This window comes from Bubalus bubalis, chromosome 24 (genome assembly GCF_019923935.1).
Source record: "Bubalus bubalis isolate 160015118507 breed Murrah chromosome 24, NDDB_SH_1, whole genome shotgun sequence".
NCBI classification, from domain to species: Eukaryota; Metazoa; Chordata; class Mammalia; order Artiodactyla; family Bovidae; genus Bubalus; species Bubalus bubalis.
The window spans coordinates 19,628,680-19,646,266 of NC_059180.1; the positions used below are offsets into that span (position 1 = coordinate 19,628,680).

General features: G+C 43.9%; 1 protein-coding gene across 5 annotated transcripts in view; it reads left to right on the plus strand.

The window, feature by feature from the left end:
- The window catches only part of ARHGAP17 (Rho GTPase activating protein 17), a 101,684-nt gene that overhangs the window by 56,986 nt on the left and 27,111 nt on the right, over positions 1-17,587 (plus strand). For all 5 annotated transcript variants that reach the window (XM_025275231.3, XM_025275233.3, XM_025275232.3 and 2 more), the window contains exons 6-13: positions 202-278; positions 3,837-3,948; positions 7,471-7,539; positions 7,699-7,780; positions 12,444-12,571; positions 13,344-13,455; positions 14,012-14,093; positions 16,539-16,619. In XM_025275231.3, the coding sequence (XP_025131016.1) occupies positions 202-278; positions 3,837-3,948; positions 7,471-7,539; positions 7,699-7,780; positions 12,444-12,571; positions 13,344-13,455; positions 14,012-14,093; positions 16,539-16,619 (743 nt within the window). The remainder of the gene's footprint in view (positions 1-201; positions 279-3,836; positions 3,949-7,470; positions 7,540-7,698; positions 7,781-12,443; positions 12,572-13,343; positions 13,456-14,011; positions 14,094-16,538; positions 16,620-17,587) is intronic.

Here is a 17,587-nt window from a genome sequence, read left to right on the forward strand (position 1 = left end):
GTTCACTTGTATCTGAAATTTTAACAATCAGTGCTTTTGACATTTATGCTTCTTTTTGGAAAAAAGGGGAGTAAGCGGAGGGTACAAAATCCTTTGCCTAAAGAGGAAAAACATTTGTAAATAAAGACTACAATTTAAAATGTTAAACTGAAAACCCTGGAGCTCGTCCCATGTGGTGTGTTGGTGTGTTCTTCTTTGCAGGTTGAGATTCCCAACATCCAGAAGCAGAGGAAGCAGCTCGCCAAACTGGTGTTAGACTGGGACTCGGTCAGAGCCAGGTAAGATAAAGCCGAAAAATAACCCACAATGCGGTCTTCCATGACATGCCCAGCAACCACGCCCCTCCTCAACACAGATGAAGACCGCTGGGTGGACAAAGCGGAAGTTGCCGCAGACTCACACACCTGACTCTCAGACCGAGTCACAGCCCACGTAACCTGCTTTCCGGCCTCATTCTCCCAGCGGGATGGTGTTAGAACACCCTGCTGTTAATCAACCAACAGTGAAAGGAGACAGGAAAAAAACACAAACCTAAGTGTATTCAGGGAAGAAGAGATAGTTCTAAGAAAAACTAAGAGCGTTGCTCTTGGAGTAGTAGAGTGTAGGAATAAATAGATCTGTGATCTTAGCAACCGCGAAGGGTCCCACTGTGTCAAGATACACTCGTGTGGTTTTGATCATTTTTCACAGTCAAGGGATTCTGTGCTCCACTCCATCCTGGAACAGGCATTCCTTCTCATTGCACGTGCTTGTGGAGAACAGACAGGACTCAAGGAAGGGAGTAAATCGTCCTTCCTTCGTAGAGCATAGTTAGTTTCATTTTTTAATTGTCACATTTTATCGAACCTGTCTTCCCCTCTGACCTTCTTCTCATCTGCACTTTCCTGTGGTCTCTTTTCCACAAGATGAAAGGACTGCGGAAAGGGGAACTCAGTTTCCTTCCAGATAAAGGGAAAGAGCCTGACTGTAAATTTTAAAAACATGTAAGAAACTGCTTATGTTCTGCCAACAACCAGAAACAGGAAGAACTATATCTGAAGCTGTGTCTGCAAATAGATTAAAAAGCACTTTTATCTTTAATTTATCACTGCAGACCTTGTAATCTATTGTATACTCAAATGTTTTGCTGTATCAGAGAAAACATCATGCGATACATTCAGAAAAGCTGGGAAAATATTTCAAAATACAATATAATTAACTCAAAAATAGAAAGAAAGAAATGCTGTGCTCAACAGGGAGGAACTAAGTAAAACCAAGTAACCATCCCAGAGGGCTGATGTCAAGTGACCTGTCTGTTAGCGCTCCGGGCTCCAGCCTCAGCTCCATCCGTGAGGGCATTTGTATCGACGATTCATATGAGAAGCATGGGGATAAGGGAGATGGCCCCCATAGGCCCGATCCTTTCTCATACCTTATACAGGGGTTGACAAGCTTTTTCTGTAAAGGGCCAGATAATAAATGTTTTCAGCTTTGCCACCCAGATGCTCCCTGTTCCAGCTACTCAGCTCTGATGTTGTAGCATAAAAGTAGCCCTGGGCATTGTGTAAATGCATGAGCAAGGCTGTGTTTGAGTAAAACTTTATTTGCAAAACAGGTGGCTTTGCTGAGCCCTGCTTTGTTAATAGTCGTCATTGCGCTCTTGTGAAATAGATGTGGTTATTTCTGTTTGGCAAATAAATGGAGACACAGCCACCATTTACTGACTTTCTATGTGTCAGATGCTTTTATCACAGATTGAGGAAGTCTGTAACAGGGCTGCGTTTCCTTGTTTCTAAGATGCCATTGAGTGTCATATGCACGACTGATTTAATACCTGATTTCAAGAGGGAAATGAAATAGAAACACCACTGTATTAAATGTACAAATCAATTGTCAAGACACATCCTGATATAACGAATGTTGAGATGATAAAAGAGACATCTAGGAATTAACACATGGTGAAAATGGTAATTGCCACCACCTACCTGGGTGCTTGCCACATGCAGTATACACATACGTGATATGTCAGTTCTTCGATTCTCCCACCAATCTCTATCAGTTTGCCTGTTCATGTTTTCAACAGACATGAAGTAGGTCCTTACTGTGAATCAGACTCTATCAGATACTGAATGCAGAGACCCTTCAGTGAGGGTTGTCGGGGGACGGGGGTTAGGAGGTTATGTGATATCTCCTACTTTGAGAGGAGACTTGTATTGCAGACACAGGAGGCACCTGCACATGGCTTGTCTATGACTTGCTTTGGCCCTGAGACATAATGAACAGCAGAGCTAGGATTCTGAATGCAAAGTCCATCATCGTCTTGCCGTCTGTGTATGTGTGATTAGAATCTTGTGGCCAGAACCAGGATCAGGGAGTGCAGGCTGCCCAGTGGTAGATTTTTGCTGAAGAAAAGGAAGAATGTTTTTATGGTCAATTAAACAAAGCTATGAGTCACTCTTGCTGGAGTTGGTTGAGCAATATTATAGATGCCTACCTGCCCAGAATTTACATCTGCAACACACACATCCCATAGGAGATTTCAACACTGATTCTTCATCCTGTGTTCATGGCCCTGTTCATTTAATGATCAAAGAAACTGAAATAGATGAATATTTCCTTGTTAGTTTTACTTATTCATGTCGTTTTTCCCTGGAGGAAAATGGTAGCGCTAATATCAAGTGGGACTCCATCACGTGCACACGCATATACGTATATGTTTGTTCTCTCCTTTGTTGCTTAGGACAGTTCTGGCGTGCAAACGGTATTTGTTTTCTTAGTTTTGCAGATGAGACAACCTGAGGCACAGAGAGGTTAGACCATTGCCCAAGGTCACACAGCTCATGAAGGCAGAGCTGACCTTTAGACTTGAGCCTATCAGACTTCAAAGTCAATGCTTTTTCCTTCGCCAGCTTTGCTTCAGCAGATTTACTGAAGCCTTGTGTGGAGGAGTACACCATATCAGGAGCATGAAAGAGTAGGGCAGAGCCTTTTGAGGGCAATGCAGTCATCTGGGAAGCTTGATAAGTTGCTAACATGGGTTCTCATCTGCATCCATATAACATCCATGTTTAAATTTGAAGTGCTAGAACTTTCCACAATAGCAGGTATGTCCATATTTAAAAAGAAGTCAAAACACACTTGAAAACCGAAGAGAAGTTGTTTTAGAGTGTTATTCCCTATGCACCGCCCCCCTGCCATGACTATTGCTGTATAATTTGGGGGAAGGGAGTCCTTTTGACTTTCTGTGAAAGGAATGTAAACATTCCACATTATGTTTCAGATTTGCTGTAGCTGTTGTCTTTGGAATATTAACCCTTACAAGTGATTTTAATTCTTAAAGTGCTTTCACTGCTATCGATTACTAGTTCCGTGACTGAAGTTCTGGCTTTCACCTGCTAAAAGTAGTCACAGGTCAGGACAGTTGTTGGCAGTGTTATAAGGGGTCCTGAAGAGCAGCAACTGACCCCCAGTGGCACAGGGAACATTCTAGATCAAAGAAAGAGAACAAGGGGGTATTTCATGGCGACGATCCCAAGATTGGACGCTAGAGGAAGAAGTTCCATGGACTGATCTCCAGCAGTGGGGCTTGCATGAGACAAGACGTGTCAGTTCCGCTCGGAGCGGACAGCTCCTCCCAGCACTACGAGAGTCCGGTCCCGGCAGGAAGCCTGTGTCACTTTCACCAGTTTCCTTTCTTAGAGGATAAACTCCAGAGAAGCTGGCATCCTAGGTACTGACACCTGTCCCAGGTAGAATCAGTTTTGGGAAAGGAATCTGTCTCTGTTAGATCCTTGACTCCATAAGATTGAGTATATAGAGTGGATTCTCAGATAATACCTACCCCCGTGCTTCTGCAGGTGGAACCAGGCTCACAAATCTTCAGGAACCAACTTTCAGGGGCTTCCATCAAAAATAGATACCCTAAAGGAAGAGATGGATGAAGCTGGAAATAAAGTAGAACAGTGCAAGGTAGGAAAATTCCCTAATGAATGTGTACTTAAATCAGTCTTTTGGTTTTTGCAAGTGATGGATGAAAAGCCAAATATTGCAAATTATTTAATGTCTTCTATAATTCCTATTAGAATTCCCTGAATGATGTTCGAGGTGGTTTCTATTTTCTTCTTCCTTCTTTATTTTCCAAGGCTCTACATTGCTTTATAATCAGAATAAAACATTATTTTTTAAATTCAAGTAGGATTTTTTTTTTTTAAACTTGACTAAAATGTCTAAGCTTATTTAAAACAAAGATTTTAATAGGTATACCTATGGCTGATTCATGTTGATGTATGGCAGAAACTAATACAACATTGTAAAGTAATTGTCCTCCAACTAAAATAAAGAATGGGGGGAGATAAAGGGAGAAAACTATAGAAAAACATATCATAAAAGTTATAGACATTAAAATAATGCAGAGCAAGCACAACAACGGAATTGTATAGATTTTCTAGAATGAATGCTATTGTGTTTAAGGGTTGAATATATAGTAATGGGGTCATAATATGTCCATAAGAAAGGGAAGGATTATTTTTAAGATGTTGCTAGGACAATTGGTTTCTCACTTGGGGAGAAATATAAAATTTGTATCTCATAAATTAAATTCCAGGCTAGGTGGTTAAGTGATCTTATTCTCTATGCATTTATCTACGAAAATAGATGTTTATTCCAAATGTTATTTGAGGTGGTAAAGAAACAAGTCTTTGGTGAGTCTTAGAATCATGGCCTGAAACTTTTCCTCCTCTTATTATTCACCATTTTCCAAAACTGGCATTAGGACTGGATATTTTGGTTCATTCAGGTTACACTATAATTCACTTTTCAAGATAGGAAACCTTGGACAATTTGCAGCAAAATGACTTGTTGAAAATAGTCTAGTGGGTAAGAATTAATACTGAAGTCATGCCATAGCCTTTGCATTTAAAAGATGGTAACCACGCAAACGCTTCTGATAAAAGTCTCACATTGGCTTTTTCTTGTTCAGAGACTTGTAGCTTTGCCATTGTCACTCATATCTGGTCTAACCTAGCTCTCGGCTGCTGGCTCCTTATTGGATATAAATTTGACTAGAAGTTTGGAGAAGGAAATGGCAACCCACTCCAGTATTCTTGCCTGGAGAATCCCATGGACAGAGGAGCTTGGTGGGCTACAGTCCACGGGTCACAAAAAATCGGACACGACTGAGCGACTTCACTTTCACTTTCACTTTCACTGTGGGTGTCTGAACTGCTGCATTATGGGCTGATGTCTCTTCTCTGAACTTCCACACCATGGCTTGTGGGAAAGTCAAATGGTGAAAACGTATGAAAATATTTTCTATCTCCTCCTCTTTATGTTATCGTCTAGTTCCCTAAGATAGTTAGGAAACTATCTTACCTACTATGAAACTACCTACCATAAGGTAGTTTCCTAAGATATAAGTTCTGTTTCACTGATTCTCTGTTGCGCTGTGTATGATCTGATGTTTAATTAACATCGAGTTTTGAATTCCACTGACTATATTTTTCATTTTAAAGTTCTAATTCTTCAAGTCTGCCCTTTTTGATATTGCATTATTTTTTTTTCTTATGTTTTCAGTCATTTATGTATGCTTAAGTCTTTGTTCATTTTGTTTTCTTAAATTTTCTGGGAGAGTTTCTTTACGGTAGACTGTTTCTCCTTTATGGTGGACTGTTCTGCAGTTTTGTCTCATGAGCTTATTTTAAGAGGGACTTTATCTGTGGGCCTTCTTGGAATTAGGAGTCAGTCTCCCAGAGGGTATTGCTAGTCCAGGGCAATTTTAAACTAAACTTTCTCATTTTAAGGATTTCTAGACCATACATATAATCAACTCAAACTTCAAACCCTCATGAAAGTAGATCTGTATTTGAGAACTCTCAGGGAAATGTTTTACTCTACCAGATCCAGAACCCTATCCAAAACAGAAAGTGGTACACTAAAAAAAAGAATATATGTATATGTGTGTATATATATATATATATATATATATATATATGAAATTCTATACGTATGTATATGAAATTTTGAAATATGGGTATATCCAATTGCCCAACTTATCAGTTTTAAACAAATTATTTAATTTTTATGTAAGTAATTCAGTTTGTTGTTGTTCAGTCACTAAGTTGTGTCCAACTCTTTGTGACCCCATGGACTGCAGCACACCAGGCTTCCCTGTCCTTCACTATCTCCCAGAGTTTGCCTCAAACTCATATCCATTGAGTCGGTGATGCCATCCAACCATCTCATCTTCTGTCACCCCCTTCTCCTGTCTTTTCTTCCAGTGAGTTGGCTCTTCACATCAGGTGGCCAAAGTATTGCAGCTTCAGCTTCAGCATCAGTTCTTCCAATAATATTCAGGGTTGATTTCCTTTAGTATTGACTGATTTGATCTCCTTGCTGTCCAAGGGACTCTCAAGAGCCTTGTCCAGCACCACAGTTCAAAAGTACCAATTCTTTGGTGCTCAGCCTTCTTTATGGTCCAACTCTCACATCTGTACATGACTAATGGAAAAACCACAGCTTTGACTATGCAGACCTTTGTTGGCAAAGTAATGTCTCTGCTTTTTAATATGCTGTCTGGGTTTGTCATAGCTTTTCTTTCAAGAATTCCATGAATTCTTTTAATTTCATGGCTGTAGTCACCATCTGCAGTGATTTTAGAGCCCAAGAAAATAAAATCTGTCACTGTTTCCAGTTTTCCCCCATCTGTTTGCCATGAAATGATGGGGTCATATGCCATGATCTTAGTTTTTTTAATGTTGAGTTTTAGGCCAGCTTTTTCATTCTCTTTCACCCTCATCAAGCGACTCTTTAGTTTATCTTCACTTTCTGCCATTAAGGTGGAATCATCTGCATATCTGAGGTTATTGATATTTCTCCCAGCAGTCTTGATTCCAGCTTGTGAGTCATCCACCTCAACATTTCGCATGATGTACTCTGCATATAAATTAAATAAACAGGTTGACAATATACAGCCTTGATGAATTCCTTTCCCAATTTTGAGCCAGTCTGTTGTACATTAGTTCAAATATCAAAAGTATAAAACAGTATAAAGTCTTTCTTCCACCCTTGTCCTTCTCCTCCTAATTCCCACTGCTCCCAACAGGTAATCCCTGTTATTAAGCAAACCCTATTGCTTTTTTTCCTAGAGGTATTTTTATACAAACATGGTGGTAAAAATCTTTCCTCTCCCTCTTTTACACTGGTAGTAACATACTATACCAGAAATAATGTTCTGTTTCATATCTTAACAAGGCATTTTGATAATAAACCTTAGAGGTTTATTATCAGGCCATACCTAATAAGATCAGGCCATAATAAGTTTGCTTATTCTTTTCATCATCCATATGTATGAGTATACCAGTCAGTTGATGGACATTTAGTCTGTGGCTGTTTCATCACGTTTTGCTCTCGGAGTTCATGGATATCAATTCTCAGATGCTATTTGCTTTCACTTCTCTTTTCTTCAATGACACATCTCCTCTTCCACTTACCCAGGATCAACTTGCAGCAGACATGTACAACTTTATGGCCAAAGAAGGGGAGTACGGCAAATTCTTTATTACGGTAAGCACTTTGCCCTGGCAAGACATGAAAGCACTGTAAAAGTTGAGTCATTTTAGCTTTTTTTGCAAAAGATGTCATTTTTGGTTTTGCTCAGCCATTGTGTGTATGTCCATCCAATGCTAACGTTACTTTTGTTTTTGAATGTGGGTCTGTTCTCAGTTATTAGAAGCTCAAGCAGATTACCATAGAAAAGCATTAGCAGTCTTAGAAAAGGCCCTTCCCGAGTTGCGAGCCCATCAAGGTAACGTAACCTGCGTGCTGGCCTGATGCCTCCTTCTCGCCTCTGCCACTTCCGCCTCTGTTCTTCTTCACCCAGCTCCTTTGCATGCGTTTCCTCTGGACAAAGCTGCTCTGCCTCGGCGGGCACTGTTCCCCAGCACACTTTCATCTTCCCTTGCTGCATTCTCTAATTTCTTCCAAGCCCAAATTAACATACTAACGGAGCATTTGCAGTTCTTCTGAAACCTTCAGTTGAAGAGAAAGCTGCACCCTTTGGGGTAGCACCTGTTCTTCTGTCTTCTAAATAGGCTCAAAACCTTCTAGCCTCTAATTACCTTCTCCCAAATCAGTCACTTGTTCCATAGGGTGTTATTCTGGCTCTGGGATTCCAGGAGCATACACTCTAGGAAAAAAGTTGGGGGCTTCCCAAAAGAAATTTTAGAAACCAGTACCTGATACCTCAGCATTAGGCATGTAATCAGTGTGATCGGGTCATGAGAACGTGACCACCTCATTCAGATCTTGTTCTCATCAGCACTCACTTTGCCCACTGTGTTCAGGCACATTGCTGATCCTACCCTTGAGTTATGAACAGTCTGAACTTTCCCTTGATGTTTAGTTTTGATTCTAATCCTCTCTGATTTGCTATCAGAACATCTCCCAGCAGAGATCAGTAAATGATCAGACACTGCTGTCCCCTTTAGACATGTTACATGCTTTGCCTTATGGTATGGTCCTGACATTTGGAACTTAAATGCCCCTGACAGAAGCCTTGGTCTTGAGCTGAAAGAGGATTAAGCCAGGCGCTGAGTGTGACAACTCCATGATTGTGAAACATACACGTGTGTGCATGGGTGTGGCTGTGCTCACACACTGGCCCCTCAAGAATACCACTCCTCTCTCCTAAATATTAATAGTAGGCCATCCCAACAGATAGTCTTTGTGCCTGAGAGTTGTTAGATTTCAGAATTAGAAAATTCTGTGTCTTGCCTGACTCTTTAGCCCATTTCCCATCTGATTCCATCTCCTAACTCTTGGGTGATGGGGTTGAGTCACAGTGCAGAGGAACGAAGCAGCCGGCGAACACTCAGCCTTGCAAGGGGCCAGCTCTTGCTGGCCAAGGTCAGAGCACCAAGAGCCTGTAGTTACGGGATACCTCCTATGCTCAGTGCTCTACACAGGACAAAATAGTAAACTTCACCATCTTAGCCTTTGAAGCCTAGTCTGGAAGGGTTGGCTAAAGGACGCAAAAAAGAAATTTCTTTAGCAGCTCCACTCCCCCTTTTGAAAAGCTCCTGTTCTATTTTTACCCAAGGCTCTTTTCCCTGGAGAAGCATGTCAGAAAGTCATGGGGAACGGGCAGGGGCAGGCAGGCGTTTTAGGAGGGACAAGGGAAGCCGGCATGTGGCGGGAGCAGCCGTCCAAAGAAATGAGATTCTTTCCCTCTCTCTCTCTGAGGCTGCTGCCTTCGCCCAAGCCTTGCAGTTCAGCCCCTTCCACCTCTGCCTCCAATCTGCCTTTTATCTTAGTTCTGTCTTCCTCTTCCTTCTTCTCTATTTCTAGAAAGACTCAGAGTGTCCTTATGGTAGGAAAAAAGCTCAACCTCCCACCCAGCGCCCTGGTCTTCCACTCTGGTCGTCTGACCTTTGTTCAGCACCTGCTTGTCCTCAGCATGGAGCTTCCTTGCATCACATTCTCCTTGGTTTTTCTGGGAGGCTCTTCAAATGACTCGTTTCTATCGACCACCTCAATTTTCTAACCACCTTCCCACCCGTGTGCTTTGTGGTCTGATTTCCACTTCCAATCACTTTGCTATTAAAGCCAAAAATGGAAGACAAAAGGCACTGCAAGTCCCATTGGGCCAGTGATTCTGGATTGTCAGATTCTGGCATGCGACGTGGCTTGAATGGGCTCTTCCTTGCCAGTTCCCCCACTCATTTTGTGTTTTCTACCACTGCTGGGGCTGTGTTTTCTCCACATCAGAAATTGAGCCTTTTCTGCAATCCAGTCCTTGCTCCTGTGTTCTTCTGCCTCCCCTCTTCCCCAGCTTTTCTTTCCAGGCCCCCACTCTCGCCTGCATCTTCATCCACACAGCCTCAGTCTCAGGCGATGACTGGCTGTTGTCTTAAACTCAGCATATCTCAAGCAGCAAACTGATGCTCCCCCACACCAGCTGACCTTTCCTCCGCCTGGGCTCCTCAGGACCTCCTTTCCTTCAGACAATCCAGGTTTCAAACCTCAGAGCCCTCTTTTCCTTCCTTTCTGATGCCTCCTCTCCATTCCCACTCACGCCCCCATCACCTGGAGCAAGAGTGTGGACGAAAGTGTCCGTTCCCAGACTCAGGATCCCTGCTCTCTTCTCAGCCCAAGTCCTCCTGGTCTACTTAATTCCTATCCCTCTTCTAAGACTTTCACCAAGCTCCCCTCCTTGAGAAGCCTTCTCTGACAACTGAAGCCAACAGTGAACACTTGCGTCTCCCAAATCGCTCTAGCATTTATGGTCTACACCAGAAGTCGCAAACAGCCATTTCTCATTTAAAAAAAAAAATTTTTTTTTAAACTAATTGCCATTACTTAAAAACCCTAACAGTCCTAATCTCTGGCTTCTCTTGGAAGTTCAGAGGGTCTGGTGATGCTGGACCTGCTTTCCCGCACGGTGACACGGGTCCAGCTCCCAGGAGTGGCTGCCGCCTCGGGGCAGACCACGCACACGCTCCCCACCGGATGGAGCTCCTCCGGCGCCCCTGCACACAGTCATGTTTGCGACCCTCGTCTATACCATTTTCTGCAGTGATTTAGCAAACACGTCTCATCTTGTTAATTTCTGTTGTCTGTTTACATGTGTGTCTTGTGCTCTCTTCACACTCTGATTGCTCTCGTCCCGGGGAGTGGGGCTGGGGGGTGAACTCTGACCCAGCACTGCAGATCTGTCACTTGAGGGGTCTGTCGTTGAAGGGGCAGCCCCGGTGGTAAAGTCTGCCTCCGGAGTGGTCTCTAAGCCAAGGGCTGTCACACGTATCCTCTGCCAACGTTACACCAAGATGGGGATGGGACACCCTGTCCAGTGTTGACCTGAAAGTTCCGGCGGGGTCTGGAGTGTGCCCGCCCCTGAGCATTGCAGGGCCAGGCACAGGGAGGTGATGGCAGGAATCATTTTCAGAAGTCCCTGGGTGATTCTGATGTGTCCTCCCCCGCCAGGGGAAGGTCAGCTGTCCCTCTTCTGCCTGTGTTGAGAATCATTGCTTTAAATAAAGGGACGAAGTGTTTGAGGTAAGATCTGGCCTTTGAGTGGATTGTCCCAGAGCTCTGTCTTCTGAGAAGGGCCAGGCCCCTGGGTGCTGGTTGTGTTCAGAGTTCCACGGACCAGAGCTGGGGCCCTCACCAGGGGCGAGGGGCCTCCTAACAGTTCTGAGAGTGGCCACTGCCCTCCACCCCCTCACCCCTTCCTTTAAGGTCCTAGGGTAGGAATTTATGTTGGCCCTTTCCAGTCCTGTATGATAATGCTCGGCTTGTGTTTACATTTTTAAGAAATTATTTCCTTTTTCAATTGAAGGAGTCGATTTCTTGTACCCTACTTGCTCTTTCCACCAAAGAAAAGCAGCCTTTGACCTCTGACTTCCCAGGAGCGCCCAGGTCTCCGGGTTTGTAGGATTTCCCTTTCCTTCCTGCAGTGGGCCCCTCCCGCCATCACGTGCGGAGCGGTGTCAGAGCCAGGCTGGGGTAACACTGCCCACCTGGCATTCAAGATTCGAATAGCAAAGTGGCTGAGGGACACATGTCCACATGCCGAGAGGAACCCTTCCTGAACCACATGTCCCGGTGGAGTCCCTCCCACCAGCTGACTTGCTCTCTCTGGCTTCTGCACGCATCTCCATCGGTGCTGGGTCTCCACGGGCCCCCAGGCAGCCCGGGTCCCACTACCAGTTCCTAGTCTCCCTTGTGCATCCACGTTGTAAATGCCTGTTTCTGTCTGCCTGCTCTCTCGTTTGTCTTTCTGCTAAGCCGCCTCACCTCTCTCGTGGAATGAAGCAGCGCATATGACCGGAAAATAATACACAGCGTTGCTTTGCTGCTGTCGGCACGCCTCCAGCCTAAGCTGCCTTGTGGGGGCTGCGTTCCCTCCACTCAGAATCCTGGGCAGTCGGGGGGTCTGGCACCAAGAGGTGCTGCAGGTCCGGGGGTAGGAGTTTACGGTGGCCCTCTGCAGTCCTGTTTAGTAATACTCGGCTGGTGTTTGCATTTTTAAGAAATTACTTCCTTTTTCAATGGAAGGAGTCGATTTCTTGTCCTCCGGATAGAAAACCAGTGCTGCTCTGCACGGCTCGGTCAATTTCTTTACAGTGAAACCTCTGTGGTCAGACAGGCCATTGGTTTTGGCCCAAGGCAGCCCACCCATCTCGGGTGCATGTTGGGCCAGAAGCCCCATTGCAGCTTTCACTGGGCATCTCACATCGGGCACCATGTGGGCATGTCGGGCTCTGTTCCATAGGCCACCTTCCCAGCCTGGCACATACGTAAACGGAAAGGACACGAGCAAAGAGGACACGTTTCCCCCTTTCCCAAAGCCTCAGCTACAGGCTGCTAAAGAAAAAAGGAGAAATCCCTTCTGGTAGTCTGGGGGAGGAAATAACTTGGTGACGCCCACGAGGTGGTCGAGTGTCTCACTGGACAGTTTGCTGCTCTAGATAAGTGGGCGGAGAAGCCCGCCTTTGGGACGCCTTTGGAAGAACACCTGAAGCGGAGTGGCCGCGAGATCGCGCTGCCCATCGAGGCCTGCGTGATGCTCCTGTTGGAGACGGGCATGAAGGAGGAGGTGAGGGGCCCCGCCGTCCTGGGCCGGTCTCCCCGGACCAGTGACTCTTGAACTGCGTTCACTGTGACCACATTTCACACTGAAACCCTGTCCATGTTACCTTCTGTAGACATGGAATGAAAGAGAGCTTTCACAGAGCAATATTTACCTTGCCTACCTGCAGTACACTCTGCCTTTTTTTTTTTTCTTTTGGTCCCATTTGATTATTTCATTTTATACTGTGGTCATGATTTGTGAAAGTGAATTTCATGATGTACTACTGAACCAGAGCTTATGTGAGCTTTGGTTTCCAATAGCAAGATTCTTACATTTGTGTAGTACTCTGTGAGGTGGGGGAGGGTGGTATTTACATACTTTTATTTTATGAAATCCTTACCCCAGGTGGCGCTAGTGGTTAAAAAAAAAACCCCACCTGCCAATGCAGGAGACGTAGCGTTCCATCCCTTGGTCAGGAAGATCCCCTGGAGGAGGGGATGACAACCCACCCCTGTGTCCTTGCCTGGGAAAGTCCATGGACAGAGAAGCCTAGCAGCCTAGAGTCCATGGTGTTGCAAAGAGTTGGACACAACTTAGCCACTGAACAACAAAAGCAAACAGCTGATTAACAACCTTGTGATAGTCTCAGGTGAACAGTGAGGGGACTCGGCCGTACAGATACGTGTATCCTTTCTCCCCCAGACTCGGTCTCATCCAGGCTGCTGCATAACATCCAGCAGAGTTCCAGGTGCTGTATATACAGGAGGTGATACTAATGGCTTTGCGTTGTCTTTAGGGCCTTTTCCGAATTGGGGCTGGGGCCTCCAAGTTAAAGAAACTGAAAGCTGCTCTAGACTGTTCTACTTCTCACTTGGATGAGTTCTACTCTGACCCCCACGCTGTAGCAGGTGAGCTCCATGGAAGAAGGCACCTCGAGGTGGTGACAGAGCATTAGCTGAACATTTAATATTAAGTTTAAGTAACAGATGAAACTGAAATGGTCTCCTTAACAGACTTAAGTGACAAAACTGAAATGACAAAACTCAAAAGTGTGCGTGCTTTCCCTTACACATACATATCCTTTCTGTTCCTGTTTTGGGGGTTTTGTTTTATTTTCCTGATTATTAAGTAAAGGTGAAAGAAGCTTATAATCCAAATGTTTGGAGGCATGCTTGTATTCTCTTCCTTTCTTTTACCCCCAAATCTCCATCTGCGCAGAGAAATGATGCCTATTAATTTGACCTTGAAGCTAATTTTACTTTCTGTTGATCTCTCAATATATTTTACAAGGGACAGAAATTGTCTTGTGAATATTTCATTCTCTAACCACTCCTGCCAGTTCATGATTTGTTCTATGTATTGTGAGTGGTTATAATTGAGGTCATTTGAATTTGCAAAATAATATATCCTAAGAGTCCCAGCCTTGCCCCTTGTCACACTCAAAGAGGGTGTTACTAATTTCAGGTGCTTTGAAGTCCTATTTACGGGAGCTGCCTGAACCCTTGATGACTTTTAATCTGTATGAAGAATGGACACAAGTTGCGAGGTAAGTGTAAAGAACACCAAGTTGTTTTTTTCTTAATTGATTTACTTTTAACTGAAGGATAATTGCTGTACAATATTGTGTTGGCTTCTGCCATACATCAACAGGAATCAGCTGTAGGTATACATGTCCCCTCCCTCTTGACCCTGCCTCCCAGCTCCCACCCCATCCCACCCCTCTAGGTTGTAACAGAGCACCGGTTTGAGCTCCCTGAGTCATACAGCAAATTCCCACTGGCTGTCTATTTTACATATGGTAGTGTGTATGTAAAGAACACTGAATTTTAAAAGTTAAAGAAAACAATGTAATACTCTGTCTTGCTTGTAAATCACCTTACTCTTGGGGACCACAAAACAACATTAAAATAAGGTATTTTGAGCTGTGTGGGAACTCAGCTGTGCGATAATATAATATTGACATGATCAGTAACAACAGTTGATGCTTACTGAGCATTTACTGCAGGCTAAGTACTGTACTAATCTTTATGCCCGTGAATTCCTGCAGCCGATAATTCATAACGTGAAAGGCAGAAATGGCTGTTATCCTCACTGTTCAGATGAGGCTTACGAAAGACTGGTGTCACTTAACTGACAGAGCTTGGAATCCACACCCAGAACTCTGCCCCGGAGCCTGAGTCCCTGTTGTTTATCTCTTCCCCTCCAACCCTGGCTTCTGTCTGTCCAGAAGTAGTTGGTTTTAGGCAAGGCAGAACTCATTGCAAAAGTTCTAGAGGCTTCTCCCTGGCCGCCTCCTGGTCAACGTGTCCCTCCCAATTGACTCGCTTCCTTTCAGAATGCCTAATTCCTCACCTATAAGGGGAGGGGAATATACCTCCCCTCCCCTCCCCTCCCTGCATCTTCAAATACTCACCTGTTCCCATCAAACGAGCAGTGATTCGAAATAAGCCATGTGTTCTGATGAGTCATTCATCATCAGTTGAACCAGGCATTTGGGCTTTTTTTTTTAAGGTGTTGACTTTTTTTTTCTTTAAATATTTAGTTATTTTTGGTTGCATCAGGTCTTAGTTGCAGCATGTGGGGTCTTAGTGCCCTGACCAGGGATCGAATCCATATCCCCTGCATTGGAAGGCAAATTATTAACCACTGGACCACCAGGGAAGTCCCTGAGCTTTTCTATGCAGCTATGGAGCAAGGCGTTATCCCTGGCAGATAGTCAGGATTTTAAAGTAAGAGTGACCTCTTAGTCCAGTTGTGTCCTTGGAACCAGCACGGGGCACTGCCTGCTCTGGGTACCCACATTTGTGGGGCTGGAGGAACCCACCGAGCAGTGTCAGGTCAGGGGTTCTGGAGTCTCGTATTGGGTGGGCTCCTTCCCTCTTACTAGGCCTTGACTTTTCTCTCTGTTCTGAGATTCCCAGACTTGTCCCTGTGAGGAAATAAGCAGTAAAAGAGGGAATCTGTCTACTGGTGTGTTGATTCTATACTTAAGAAATGTCATCCCCTCCCAGTGACACATTCACTGGCCTCTAGAGTGTCATTGTGTTTAACCCCTACCCACAGCTCTCCAGGCTGGTTCAGCTGTCGAGGAGGTTTTAAGTCCGAAGGTGTGTTGTGTGAGCAACTTCTAACGCCCTCTCTTGCTGGTGGGCAGAGTTGATTCTTGCCCTGCGGGCTCTGATCTGACCCTTTCTGGGTCTGTGAAAGCTCGCACATTGAAACTCTGCAGCAGAAGAATTCCTGTAATTGCTTCAAAACAGAAAGGGCTTCTTGGCCCGGAGGCTTTGGGCAGTACTGAGCGTAGGGAGAGCCCCGGGGATTGGGGTGCTAGGAGCTTGGCCAGCTCATCTGCTGCTGGGCCACCCTTGGGACAAGAGACCTGAGCCCCGGACGCTGTACAGGAATATACACATTGTCTAGATAGAATTTTCAGAATGCCTCCTGGGTGCCAAACATTGATCTAGGTGGTTTCTCATTGTTCTGTCTCTGAAAGCTCAGTCACTTGGCAGAATTAACATTCTTATCCCCAATTTGGCACTTCAGGAGATTGAGTCTTAATGAGGTTGACTAACTGCTCAGAGTATGTTAGTATTTGACTCCGCATTTGTTTCTTTCCAAAATCTGTGCTTTCTAATTTAAAAATTTTTTAATTTAATTTTTTATTTTTTGGCTACACCACCTAGCATGTTGGATCCTAGTTCCCCAACCAAGAATTGATCTTGCACCCCCCCGCCCCGGCCCCATGCATTGGAAGCTCAGAGTCTTAATCTTGGCTGTGCCACATGGCCTGCAGGATCTCAGTTCCCTGACCAGGGATTGAACCTGGGCCACGGCAGTGAAAAGTGCCGAATCCGAACCACTAGAAATTGCTGTGCTGTTTTCCAACTGTGCTTTCTCTGTCAGTGGGGGCATCGCTGCTAATATAGCAGATGAACACAGGTATTCCTAAAATGAGTATTAATAAATGGTTATAAATAATTTTTTTTCTCAGCATACAGGATCAAGACAAAAAACTTCAGGATTTATGGAGAACATGTCAGAAGTTGCCACCACAAAATTTTGTTAACTTTAGGTATGTATGATTGGCATTCTGCAAATTAAGCCACCGAGCTGCAGTGAAGAAAGGTTTAATCCACAGAGGCCACTGGATTCAAGCATGTTTGGCACAATCAAAAAAATGCTCTGGAGGGTAACTTGGGGTTGCTGGGAGTGGGGCTTGATGTATATTACTGTGATGTGTCTGGAGCACGGGTATCATGTCTGCCATAGACAGGTACATCTCCTGACCATTTCATCACTGCAGCTGTTGGGAAAAAATTCTTATGAAAAGTTTGATTGACAGTATGTTGGGATTGGAGTCCAAATTGTCCAATATCTAAAAGGCAAAAATTCAACAATAGTTGTCCTTTCTGTAATGTGTTTCACATATGCTACATAATTTATTTTAAGCAGAGTACAAATTATCCTGCTCAATAAAACTTGAAGAAATGGAGATTATGTATTAGTTTGTGGGATGGCTGTGTTTGTAGGAAAAATTGCCATGGAATAAATTTTTAGTATTTAACTTCAGTTTTCTCTTTGACTTAAAATGTAACTTTGAAGAAGCACAGAGAGAAGGGTAAAAAAGGTAGCCTGAGGTAATAAAGTCATTTAAAACCAAAGAAAACTTTGTAAGGAGATATGATCTGAAATGACAGATACTTTACTGGTGAAATTTCTGGTATGTCACCTGACCTTTAATTTCAGTCTTAGATCCTGTCACTAAGCTAAAGCTAAATATTCTAATATTTAGCTAATATTTTAAAATCTAAATATTTTAATATCTTAGCTATCAACCTTGCCTTATGAATGTGTTAAATTTATAATCCCTTACTTGATTCATTTAACACACCCAGCTTGTAATTGCAGGTACTCTTTCTTCAGTATCTTATGGTGGAAACTAAATTACAGTGCTTGGTACTTTGGGATTTGAGCTTTTATTTTGTTTAACTTACTCATTATAATTTTTACTAATTGTTTTTTGACTAGGGAGGACATTTC